General features: G+C 40.1%; 1 protein-coding gene across 1 annotated transcript in view; it reads left to right on the top strand.

The window, feature by feature from the left end:
• LOC119651219 (NADP-dependent malic enzyme) overlaps positions 1-4847 on the top strand; it is a 48313-nt gene extending 43466 nt beyond the window's left edge. The window contains exon 9 of the mRNA XM_038054674.1: positions 3460-4847. Within this exon, the coding sequence (XP_037910602.1) occupies positions 3460-3629 (170 nt within the window). The 3' untranslated portion in view covers positions 3630-4847. The remainder of the gene's footprint in view (positions 1-3459) is intronic.
• Positions 4848-13247: the final 8400 nt, after the last annotated feature.

Genomic DNA, 13247 nt, shown 5'->3' with positions numbered 1-13247 from the left:
TATCTGACCCACTTCACAGCCCTGACAACGCCGCGCAATTAGTGTGCCCGTTGAACACACCGGCTTGCAAGACAGCGTGCGGCATGCCCGTCGTATGCGTCGACAACCAGAAAAAGCAGGAGAGCAGTGAAGTAGCGGGACTCTGCCCAGTCTAGTAGAATCCGCCATAGAAGAAACTCCTCTCGTTTGAAAAGTACGATAAATGTCACATCGTTTAGAAAGTCTTTTAAATAAAAAATGATTGAAATAAATAAAACTATTTAAATAAGAAACAATGTAAAAAGTTGGTGATAATGGCATTGCGCATTATCTAGCAAACTGTCGTGTTTTCTCGTCCTTGGAAATCGCAAGGCATACCATCAAATCCCTGTAGCTCCCGAAGTTATTCCAAAGACAGCAATTTGCATACCTTTCGGACCTCCTTCTCTCGTGTTTGTTGATGCATCAGATATTGCGGTAGGCGCTGCTCTTCACTACATGGTGAACCAAAGCTGACATTCGTTGAGTTTGTTCTCAAAGCAGTTGAATAAGGCGCAACGGAATTGCAGCGCAAAGTGTCACTCGCCAACTTCGGCACGTAGCCCTTATTAGTCAGTTTACTTCGGACATTCAACATGTATCCAGTAAAGACTATTTAGTCACTGGCATTTTGTACCGGATCCCCGAAATCAATATGCCAGCCGTAGTCAATTTTTCGGTCCATAACGATGATACAGTTCTTCAGAGCCTACAGTCGGATTCAAAATACAAGTTTAGGGAGTGCCTTATCTTCATTCAGTGTCCGGATAGCTGAGTGGTTAGAGCGCAAGGCTGTCGTACGAAAGGTCGCGGTTCAAATCTCACTGGTGGCAGTGGAATTTGTATCGTGATTTGACGTCGGACACCAGTCGACTCAGCTGTGAATGAGTACCTGAGTCAAATCAGGGTAATAATCTCGGGCGAGGGCAATGCTGACCACATTGCCTCCTAGTGTACCGTTACGGTCTTGAATGAAGTGCTCTAACACGCTTCAAGGCCCTGATCCAACATGGATTGTTGCGCCAACGATTATTATTATTATTATTATCTTCATCCCGTCTTTCTCTATCTGTTGGTAAATTTCCAAAAAGGGACCTATGGCATATATTCCGGTCGCTTTTCGTAGAGAAATGTTTCGCTCGGTGGTCGATCTTACGCACCCTGGCATTCGAACAATGAACCGCCTACCAAATATTTTTGGCCGTCCATGAACAAGGACGCTAATTCTTGAGCCAGAGTGTGCATCGCATGCCAGAAATTTAAGGTCAGTGGGCATGCTAGAAAAGAAGTAGGAGTATTTCCCAGGTCTACAGGACGCTGACACCATACATCTCGACATTGTAGGCCCTTTGTGAGACTCGAACGGCTACAAGCATTGCCTCACAATTATTGATCGGCTTACGCTGTGGCCTGAAGCAATACCTCTGAAGGAATTTTACACTTTAGTGTTACCGCCATAATAATTACTGACCAGGAAATACAATTTGAGTTTACACTCTTCACGGAGCTCACAAAGCTCCTGGGTTCCAAACGCCAGCGGACAATTGCATAGTCCAAGGGGATGCTGGAACGTTGGCATCGACTGCTAAATAATAATAACAATAATGGTTGGCGTAACAATCCATATTGGATCAGGGCCTTGAAGTGTGTTAGAGCACTTCTTTCAAGATCGTAACGGTACACTACAGGATTGCAGTACCCTGTAGGAGGCAATGGGATGCTGAAGGCCCCTATTATGGCGCGCGATGATCCGTCCTGATCGCAGATCTTGCCTTTTATTTGCTTGGCCTCCGCACAGCCGCCCATAAAGAACTTGTTGCCTGCTCAATTGACTTCGTGTACGAGCAGAACCTGGAATTCCCTCGGGACGTGGTCCTTCTTAGACATGATGAAGCCTTTCCTTCCAGGAGCCAGATGACACTCGAAGGAAGCGTGAGCGTTGCGTCTGTTTTGACGTCCATCAGTCAGCGGCGGCTGAATAATTTCGCCACGGGTTCTCCCGTCGAGCTGATTTGTTCCAGCTGAGGCGGAGTACTGTGGCGGAGCGATACTTACTTCACAGCCGTAACTACTCCGAGCAATGGGTTTACTCGCCAGACACGCCTGCAACTAAGAAAACATGCCCGCCGTAGTAGTAAAAATTAATATCACAATGAATTAACCAAGCTGCCGAAAATACAAACCCCCTCAGTAAATAATGATTGAATTTCATCGAATTGTTTGAAAGCTTTGATTTGCTCTAGTCTGTTTCGAGCCTCTTTCTTGGAGATATTCAGAAGTTGTTTTATCAACGCTATCATCTGTAAGGAAATTTAATAGCGAGCCTCTTCGCTTTCTTGAAGAATGTTTGGATCGCCTAACTGATGAATTTTCTTACAATATTTGACGCTGTACTAAGGCAAAGGTAAACATTGTGAATATTTTTTTAACTTTGTAGTTTGTTTATGCTACAATATTTATATCACGACTATATATTTCTGATTTCAATTGTAAAATACAGTTCTCAAAAACCCGGTATTTTCTGTTTTGTTTTACTAATTCAACAAGGGGTGAAGGAGTGACTGCCTGTTCTTCCTCTTCTTAGACTAACTTTATCAATAAGGCTTATAAAAATGAAAATAAGAGAAAAGAAAATAGAAGCTATAAACCAAAAACCGCTCAGAGGAATAGAAAAGCAGAACTAACGTTATTTCAAAACCCAGAGTAATTATATGCTGACAACAGACTTAGTGATTATAACATTAGGTTGCCGCGATTCAAATCTCGCTGTTGGTAGAGAGGTTTCCATCGTCCCTCAATGTCGAATATCAGTCAACTCAGTTGTGAATGAGTATCTGAGTCAAGTCAAGGTAATAATCCGAAAACACGATACTCACCACGTTGCCTCCTATATTATCCTTAAAGTCTTGAAATGTAGTGCTCTTGGCCCAGGTCCAAATTGGACTGTCGCAGTATTCCTGGGGGATGTACTCTCGGCCCAGTTCAATACTTTTTCAGTTTAAAAAATTTGCCAATTATGAACATTTTTTAAAGTTTTTTTTGTCATTCATAACGAATTTCTTATTCCTGGTTTTTTTTTTCAAAACCGGAAGTGCCACCGCCTTCAGTAACGTTTAGATACTATTTGTTGATTACGACGTTTTGTATTTTATAATAGATTACGTTTCTTTTGATATTTTTCACTTATAATTAAAGAAACAATAATAATATTATGATAAATTTAGATGTGGGTACACATGCATACACCTGGAAATCCTCTTTTATATTTTCATGGGGAAAAAGTTGTTAAAACGATTCTATGAATCCTTCATTCTTGTTTTTCGCAAAGGGGATAAATTGCCTCTACCAATACCTTATTTTCATATTAACTTAAAAACATCTGAGCCTTACAGAATTACAATTCAAAATCACAATCATATTGATTTTCCACTCATCTTACAGGCCTCGCATCTACATATCCCGAGCCAGTGGATAAACGAAAATGGCTAGAGGATCAACTGTATAACTTCAACTACGAATCATCGATGCCGGTGACCTGGCCCTGGCCAAAAATGCCCCACATTAAGACACGAGAATTGGTTCCAACTCAACTTTTGAAGGATGCAAAGTAGATTATACTCTTTTCGTTATCACCAACACATCAGAACGTTGATTTTCGTTTCGAAACCAAGTGAACACAAAACCTGTAATGTAGATTAACTAGTAGAAAAGATTTCACGAAAAGTTGAGAGGAAAGATTTATGCGTGATATATTTGTTGTCAGTTGATAATTCTTGCCGTACGCACCGTAACCACTAAACAACTACCATATTTTACAAAAAGTCAAATAAGTTTTTGATAGTGATTTAGATCGTTCTGTCCCAATTTTCGCAATATTATTCTAAAGTTCGTGTTTGATCTTAAATTCTACTGTGGAAATTAATTGTGACCATAAGGGCGACGAAGTATTTTTAAAATTGTGACATATTGATATCAAAATTCAGTATTCTATTCGTACCGTCCTCTATTTTCCTCCTGATTTCCTCATATAATGAAAAGTATAAGTAATTGAGTATACTTTTAATAACTTATGAAATGTGTTTTCTGAAAACACAATGTGCATTACGTTTTAAGCTCTAATTTATTTCGAAAATTAATTTTAAGCGTGTTGTCCATGCCTGCGTTGATTTTAAAAAAATCATCTAGTTAACATCTACAACACAATTGTATTATGTTTAATTTACTTTTAGGCGTAAATTGATTTTGAAGCCTTTTTTCTTTTTAGAAATAAAACTCTTGTAAGCAGGGAAGCACAACAACATGATGAAGTGACTTTATCCAGTAGCGAAAATATGCTGTCACGGACGTAATATGTATGCATGTTGAATTTTTCAATTCCCTCGTAGGAATAAAATACTGCCAATTATCAAAAGTTGTCTCGGAAGAAACGTTATTTGAGTCTTTTCAACGGTAGAGTGAAATGTTATTCATTGTGTTCTGATGTTAAATATTTTTTAACCATCATCGTGTATTTTGAGACGAATATACATACTTTGAACCTGAAGTGACGATCATATTTTCAATATTTTTGCGTTTTTTTCTTCTTTTTTTAAAAAGAAATATTTAGTTTTTGGAAAATCTTGACTTATTGATTGGTGATCGTCAATTTCATAAATGTTCGGCACTCAGAACATGGAAAATAGCATAGGCAAATTAATGATAGATTACAGCGTAAAATTATGAGAAGAAAATGTTTACAAAATAAACTCATTGTATGTCTTAGCTAAAGGAAATTGTAATATTCAAAATTCGAAATTTTAACAGAAATACATTGTTTCGAAATGTTTCAATCACTTTACTATCCTTAAAGTGGTCAATTGTTTTTAGGGATTGAGGAGTCCTAAGTCCGCATCCATTTAATGTCGGACCCGACCAAATGGAGAGCAACTTGTTCCCACTCTTTGTGGTCCAATTTATTTTTAAGGTTTTGTTTGTAAAATTGGTTCAATGTCTGTCTGTCCGTCCGTCTGTCTGTCTGTCACGAGCACTTTTCTCAGAAACGGCTATACCGATTGACAGGAAAGTTGGGGAGAAGGTGGGAACTGTGGACCCCCAGACATGCAGTAAGTGATATCCTTCTAGGTTGAATATAGGGGGGTCCCCATACATGTAAAAGAGGGGTGTAAAATTTTTTTTCACCGAATATAGTCATGTGGGGTATAAAATGAAAGTCTCGATTAGTACTTTTCGAAGCCGGTCTTAGTTTTGAGACCTGTTAAAAAGGCGAGGAGTGAGAGGGATGGGAAGTGATGATTTCTTTAACGGACCCATTCTCAGAAACTACCCAACCGAAAAATCTGAAAAATTCATGAAGCTGGCTCTATACGGTGCCCAGGCCTCAAAATACTCTTCATATCGATATCTGCTCAAATTAAGTTAATAATAGTATATTACCATATTTTTGGGGAAATTGAGTAAAATGCCCCTTAAGTTTATCCCAGAGTTATAAAAATCGGTAGTAGTATAAAATATAATATGAAGCATATTATTTCCAAGTTTGATCAAAATCATACCATTACTAACAAAGTTACAGTAGCTCAAAGTTGACTCTCCTCTGTAAATTTACGGCAACTAGCTAAATGCAAATACATAACGCGCTACGTACAAATGGAATACTTCTATACTCAAATATACTCACAGAAGAAGCAAACAAAACCTTTCATACCTGGAGCACCCAGCTTCCGGTTTCTCGACTTGCTTATAATTAGTAATACGCAAAAAGGGTACGAATTATATTCTCTTTTCATTTTTGAACTTTGGGTGTCAACCGAAAAAAGGGAGTCCATGGACCGTAAACCAATCCTTAAAAAGAAATTGTTTAGCTCTGGCCAAGTTTCGGTCCGAACTATTGGCGGATTTACGCTGAATATAATTCGTACCCTTGTTGTTTTTGCGAATTATAAAAGGGAGCGTACAACAACTGCTTCTGTCACGCTGCTCCAAGGGCAGAGGTGAGGCAGCATCTGAGGTTTTGCCTCTGCCCTGGTAAGAAACAGTAGCCGTCCTCGTCCCTCTTTTCGTCCTTAGAGTGGTGTTACCCTCTGAATAATTGAATCAGTGAAACTATGGAAAAGTAAGATACTATCGAATTAATAACTTGTCAGTTTTCTGGAATTCGATTCTATAGACATAAAACCATATAATGGACTGGAGGGACTGATTAAGACCTAGTCTTTCGAATCTCATATTGATTTCTACAATATTTATCCTCCAGCTAAAAGAAATTCTACTTATGACTATGACAAGTCAAAATTCCTTGTGCACTACTGGAGAGTTGTTGAGACCCTGCTAAGAACCGATTATTTTTTAAGGCAATCCGAGAATTTATTTTTTACCTTACAATTTTTTAAATGCGGAGGGGGATGCTACATTTCCTTTCCCAAAACATACCTGAGCCCTACCTTCCCTCAACTGAATTAGATAGTTCTGTTTGCAATTAGAAATACCTGGGAATATCAGCTGCAGGAAATACAGTAGTGGTCAAAACTTTGGAAACTTTCATTTAAAATGAATCAAAACCTTCTAAAATTTTTATTTTTCCCTTTTTTTTAAAAGGTTTTTTTAAGTTGCACTTTATTTTATCCTTTTAAAAGTAAATATGTTTACTGTTAATTTAAAATAAAAACAAAAAACTTTCGGTTAAAAAACTAAAGTGGCATTTTTTTCAACTCGATATGTGTAACATCTTGTTGAATAAGCTCTAGTCTTTCTTACTGTTTCACATCTTAGCGAAATAGATTCAACTAAGCTCATTATTACATCACTAGGGTTGTGAACTATTTGTTGGAGAGCAGTCATTAGTTTAGCTGTTTTATAAAGGTTTTGATCTCAAATACGTCAATCTAACTCTTCTCAAAGATGCTCAATAAGATTACGGTCAGGACTTTGAGAACGCCAGGTTATTTTTGCAACTTTGTTGTCATTTGGTCAATTCTGAACAAGCTTGGACATGTGCTTAGGAACGCTATTCTGTGAGAAGACCCAGTATTTTCGCATCTTGTCATGAGCATATAATAACATGCGCTTTCCTAAAACGTCATAATACATTGGCGATCTCATAACTACTTCAATTTGAATCAATGGACCAGCACTATCACAGGAAAAACACCTTATAATAAATTTTGTTAGTGTCGAAAATTTCGCACAAAACTGATATCAGCCCCAAATCATTATGCTCCCATCCCCATGGTTCTTTATGGGTACTTGTTACTTGGGATCGTTACCGGCTACACCTGGATGGCGAACATATCTAATTCCATCAGTACCAAACAGATTAAACTTGCTTTCATTGCTCCACAAAACGCGACCACAAACAACGACTGATTAATCTTTATCAAATTTGTTATTTATCTTTCATATTTTTCTTCGAAATCCAAGGTTTTTTGATGACCGTCATCCCATAAGTCCATTTTTTACTAAAAGTTATTATAATTAGGCCATATTAGTAAAAATCAATTGTTTCACAACCGAAAAAGACGGCGAGCAGTTGGTGTCGATATTTAAACAAAATTCATCAGTTTCTTTCGAACATGTGTACTATTTTTGTGCAGGGTCTGCGCATTGATTTCGTTGAGTTAGTTAGGCGTCCACCTCCTTTTGAATGATTAACCGTATCCCTTTCCTTCCGTTTTTATGGCCTCTTCATAGTGCAGATTTTGTGAGACCAAAAAGCACTCCGAATTCTTATAAAGTGTTACTATCCTCGATTGCACTTATCATTAGTTCCTTTATCTCATTTGAAAATGTTTTAGTGCGAGGCATCTTTTAAAAACTGTAATATCCAACGTTGAAGAACAAGTTTTCAAAAGTATATACAGAAAACTTCAACACAAAATAAACAATTTACAAGCATTATCTTCACAGAGAAGTTTCCAAAGTTTTGGCCACTACTGTATGTTTTTAGTAACTTTAGTTATCTGAAACTGATTGAAATACCGTATGTGGCACGTTTAACGCTTTCAACATGGGATCGTGTTCATTATCATCATGCAGTTGAACCGTTTCAAATCCTCATCCAGCGTATCAAGCCACCGTTGTTTCGGCAGGCCTTTTGGTCGCTTATTATCGACTTTGATGTTAAAACCAATCTTGGCAAGTAAATTCGTGAGCATCCCAACGAAGATGCCACTCTCAGTTTTTCCACGAGCACTAGTCCAAAGCAACATCTTCGTCTCCATTGCCGCGAGACGCCTTTCATTGCTTTTTGTAGTCGGCCGCCATTCGGATCTATAGATGGCGACAACGAGGGCCAATGATACTGCGGTAAATTTTTAATTTGAGACATTCGTTGATACATCTATCGCAAACAACACCAATCCGCAAAATAAAGTATACGCTCGTCACACTCATTGCGTGCTCCAACCCTCTTTTCACCATAGCGTCTGCTGCCGTCTACTTTTTCACCCACATGACCATTAAAGTCGCCTGCAATGGTGATATAGTGAAGAACAGGCACGTTGCAGGTTTCTGCATTCTCGGCATCAGGTCAACCTGTCTGTAGTTCGTACGCGGTGAAGAACCCTGAAGCGGAGGGATTTTTTCCGTACGCACCTGACTGAAAATCTAATCTCTTACCGTCGAGGTATACTTAAAAGCGATAAAATTCGTGATAGTCTGCAGAAAAGATTACCACACTATCCAAATAAAAACGGTCGCGAGTTTTTTATGGAGTTTATACACCCTGAACTTATGAATAACAAGTTTCTGAATATATCATTTATCCTGACGGCAGGCTAGAGTATCTTTGGTACCTGCTATTTAACTGTTGCTTATTCCAAAAAGGCGGTGTCATTTTGTTCTCCGAATATAGCTATGTGAGGCCTTATAAGGCTGACGCCCTGTTACGGCTAAAGAATACATTCAAAGCCTTCCGTATGTGTGGTAAGAGGCTTCTCCGGATAGATTCCCTACTACTGGAGGTAACCATCAGGCGCCGGAATAATGCAGTATTGCAGAGTTGACTGTCTCCCCATTACTTATGAGACAAAATCGAAGAGGTTGCCTCAACTACCGTGGATAGACCTGTAATAACATGCTGGATTGACGATGGTTGAAAGACCATTTTGGGTGACCGGGGTTGAGATAGTGGGGATAACTAATCAAAGACCTAATAAATTTGTGTAATGACAGACGTGTCCCAGAGAATCCCCTCTATCCCCATTTCCGGGTCTGTCGATGGGACAGTTCAATGGAACTTCAGAATTTGCAGATGGACCTTCACATTTAATTTCCCCGATATTTTTAAGTTTTTTTTAGATAACTGTCCACTCTAGGTCGACTCCGGTCACCCAGGATAGTCTTGTGACCATTGCCAAATCCAATTGGTTACTACAGACCTCAGTAGTACCTGGGTGCTGCTCTTTGCACTTGGACGTTTTGGCAATGTTGTCCGCAGAATGAAACATCTAGGTGCTGTATGGTTTGAACGAATCAACTTAATGAATTTAAACTAGGTACTACTGTATCTCAGATTAAAAGTGGAATCCCGCAGAGTACAGTCATCGACTTTACACTCTAGAATGCCGAGTGGTAGCAGACGCGAATCCGGTGTTGGGCTGTTTCTGATTATCTGGGAGCCAGTTTCTGACAGACTTTTGACTGCAAGGTTCTGATCCTGATTAAGGAGCATTAGGATTGTACAGTGTTATGCATCAATGGAAATGTTCGATATTATGGAGAAGGGTGTTACATCTACGAGCAGTTACATGCAGTTTAGGAGAGGCTTCCTAAAGGTGACATTGTGAGAGTGATAGGTGATTTAAATTCTAAGGTGGGCTCTGACAACTTCTTGCTCGGATACGTGTTTGGGAAACACGTTTTGGTGACCTTAATGATAATGGTAGGAGATTTGTAACTTTCTGTAACTTAAAATACTTCGTCGTTGGCGTCACATTGTTCCAACACAGAGCCTGCTGTAAGGTCAATTAGGTTTTAACTGAACGATGCCATACAAATAATCAGATTGACTACTTTGCGATCAGTAGTAGATGATGCTGACGTCGGTGTCAAAGAGACCATCATCTAATTTTGAATAATCATCATCATCAACGGCGCAACAACCGGTATCCGGTCTAGGCCTGCCTTAATAAGAAACACCAGACATCCCGGTTTTGCGCCGAGGTCCACCAATTCGATATCCCTAAAAGCTGTCTGGCGTCCTGACCCACGCCATCGCTCCATCTTAGGCAGGGTCTGCCTCGTCTTCTTTTTCAACCATAGATATTGCCCTTATAGACTTTCCGGGTGGGATCATCCTCATCCATACGGATTAAGTGACCTGCCCACCGTAACCTATTGAGCCGGATTTTATCCACAACCGGACGGTCATGGTATCGCTCATATATTTCGTCATTGTGTAGGCTACGGAATCGTCCATCCTCATGTAGGGGGCCAAAAATTCTTCGGAGGATTCTTCTCTCTAACGCGGCCAAGAGTTCGCAATTTTTCTTGCTAAGAACCCAAGTTTCCGAGGAATACATGAGGATTGGCAAGATCATAGTCTTGTACAGTAAGAGCTTTGACCCTATGGTGAGACGTTTCGAGCGGAACAGTCTTTGTAAGCTGAAATAGGCTCTGTTGGCTGACAACAACCGTGCGCGGATTTCATTATCGTAGTTGTTATCGGTTGTGATTTTCGACCCTAGATAGGAGAAATTGTCAACGGTCTCAAAGTTGTATTCTCCTATCCTTATTCTTCTTCGTGTTTGACCAGTGCGGTTTGATGTTGTTGGTTGATTCGCCTTCGGTGCTGACGTTGCCACCATATATTTTGTCTTGCCTTCATTGATGTGCAGCCCAAGATCTCGCGCCCATCACCGCCTGCTCGATCTGGATGAAGGCAGTTTGTACAGCTCGGGTCGTTCTTCCTATGATGTCGATATCGTCAGCATAGGCCAGTAGTTGGGTGGACTTGAAGAGGATCGTACCTCTTGCATTTACTTCGGCATCACGGATCACTTTCTCGAGGGCCAGGTTAAAGAGGACGCATGATAGCGCATCCCCTTGTCGTAGACCGTTGTTGATGTCGAATGGTCTTGGTAGTGATCCTGCTGCTTTTATCTGGCCTCGCACATTGGTCAGGGTCAGCCTAGTCAGTCTTATTAATTTCGTCGGGATACCGAATTCTCTCATGGCCGTGTACAGTTTTACCCTGGCTATGCTATCATAGGCGGCTTTAAAGTCGATGAACAGATGGTGCAACTGTTGTCCATATTCCAACAGTTTTTCCATCGCTTGCCGCAGAGAGAAAATCTGATCTGTTGCTGATTTGCCTGGAGTAAAGCCTCTTTAGTATGGGCCAATGATGTTCTGGGCATATGGAGCTATCCGGCCTAGTAAGATAGTGGAGAATATCTTATAGATGGTACTCAGCAACGTGATACCTCTATAATTGCTGCACTGTGTGATATCTCCCTTTTTATGTATGAGACAGATAATGCCTTGTTGCCAATCGTTAGGCATTGATTCGCTGTCCCATACCTTGAGCACAAGTTGATGAACCATTTGGTGTAACTGGTCGCCTCCATAGTTAACCAATTCGGCTGCAATTCCATCGGCTCCTGGCGACTTATGATTTTTTAACCGATAAATTGCACGGACTGTTTCTCCTAAACTTGGTGGTGGCAGTATTTGTCCGTCGTCTTCAGTTGGCGGGACCTCCAACTCGCCGATGTTCTGGTTGTTCAGTAGCTCATCAAAGTACTCAACCCATCGCTCTAATATGCCCATTCTGTCGGAAATCAGATTTCCCTCTTTGTCTCGGCAAGATGAGCATGGAGGTGTATAAGGCTTCATCCTGCTGACTTGTTGGTAAAACTTCCGCGCTTGGTGCGGTTGCTCCCTGTACTTTTCTAGTTCATAGACTTGTTGGTTCTCCCAGGCTTCCTTTTTCTGTCTGTGAAGTCGCTTCTCCACTCGTCGGAGTTCGTGATAAGTCTCTGCGCGTGCCCGCGTTCTTTTCTAATTTTGAATGGAACTGGTAAAAGACAATTTGTTAAAAATTTGGCCCGGCTGGCATTCCATACGGAATGCTGGATCAGTGAGTGAGTGACCTTTCTAGCATCTCTGTTGCAATTGGAAAGGGCAGCTGCGTACATTGAGCTCAGCGTATTATGTGTCACCATTAAATTTCCATATGAACAAATAATCAGGGCGAAGACATCAAAATTTCTCTCGAAGTATTATACTATCCTAGGTCATATAATACTATGTAGACGTCCTTCTGTTCCGCTCGAAAGGCGTCATAATAGGGTTAAAGCTTTTACTGTACAAGAAAATGATCCTGTCAGTCCTCAAGTAGTCGTCGGAGACCTGGATTCATAACAAGAAAAAGTTTCGAACTTTTAACCGCGTTCCAAGAGAATTTTTGGCTCCTTACAAGGGGATGCTGTTTATTGACGAAATTTATGCGCCATACCACGACCACCTACTTCTGCATAAAAACCAACATAATAAGTTGAGGTGGACGGCTCACTTGATCCGTATGGTAAAGAAGAAGTAGCAACGCCTGCCTGGTACGAAGGGATCGCGTAGGTTAGGACTCCAGACAGCGTTTAGGCATATCGAAGTGGTGCATTTCGCAAAATCGGTTGTTGCGCCGCTGATGATGATCTCCAATGCAGTTTCCATACCGAAACAACTATTAAGATACGTTTGAATTTCCTGCAGACTTAGGTTGGATTGTCCTCCTTCGAGGGCAGATAAGCTTCAGACACTTCACGGTGGAAAAAATAAAGTATCCCAGTCACGGAGTTGAAAATTGGATGATAATTTCCATTCAGCTATATGAAATGCATGGTTGGTAAACTTATTGAATGGTGTCGTAACAAAAGATTTGAACACTTTTGAATAAATTGAATGTGACAGATGGTAAATTGATCTTGAAAAGGCTTTGCTTTCCCTAAAACCATTAACACGAAGTAATTAAACAATGACATTGCATGTAGCATGACCACAATCAGTACATAGGCAATTGACACTTGAGCTACATAACACATAGAGCAAAACCTGATTGTTAATGATGATATAATTGTGTGGGAAAGTTCGAGGAATTTTTATGAAAACCTTGGGGGTAATAATACCAGATAAATAGACGAGACGAATGATCGCTTTTATGTGATAACATGAAACTTGAATAAAAACTTCTACAATAAATTTTTGCTTGAAATTTCCTCTGTAGGCCTTGATATATT

The sequence above is a fragment of the Hermetia illucens genome, chromosome 3 (genome assembly GCF_905115235.1).
Source record: "Hermetia illucens chromosome 3, iHerIll2.2.curated.20191125, whole genome shotgun sequence".
Taxonomy (NCBI): domain Eukaryota; kingdom Metazoa; phylum Arthropoda; class Insecta; order Diptera; family Stratiomyidae; genus Hermetia; species Hermetia illucens.
The sequence above is the reverse complement of the archived record's forward strand: the minus strand, read 5'-3'. Positions and strand labels throughout refer to the sequence as shown.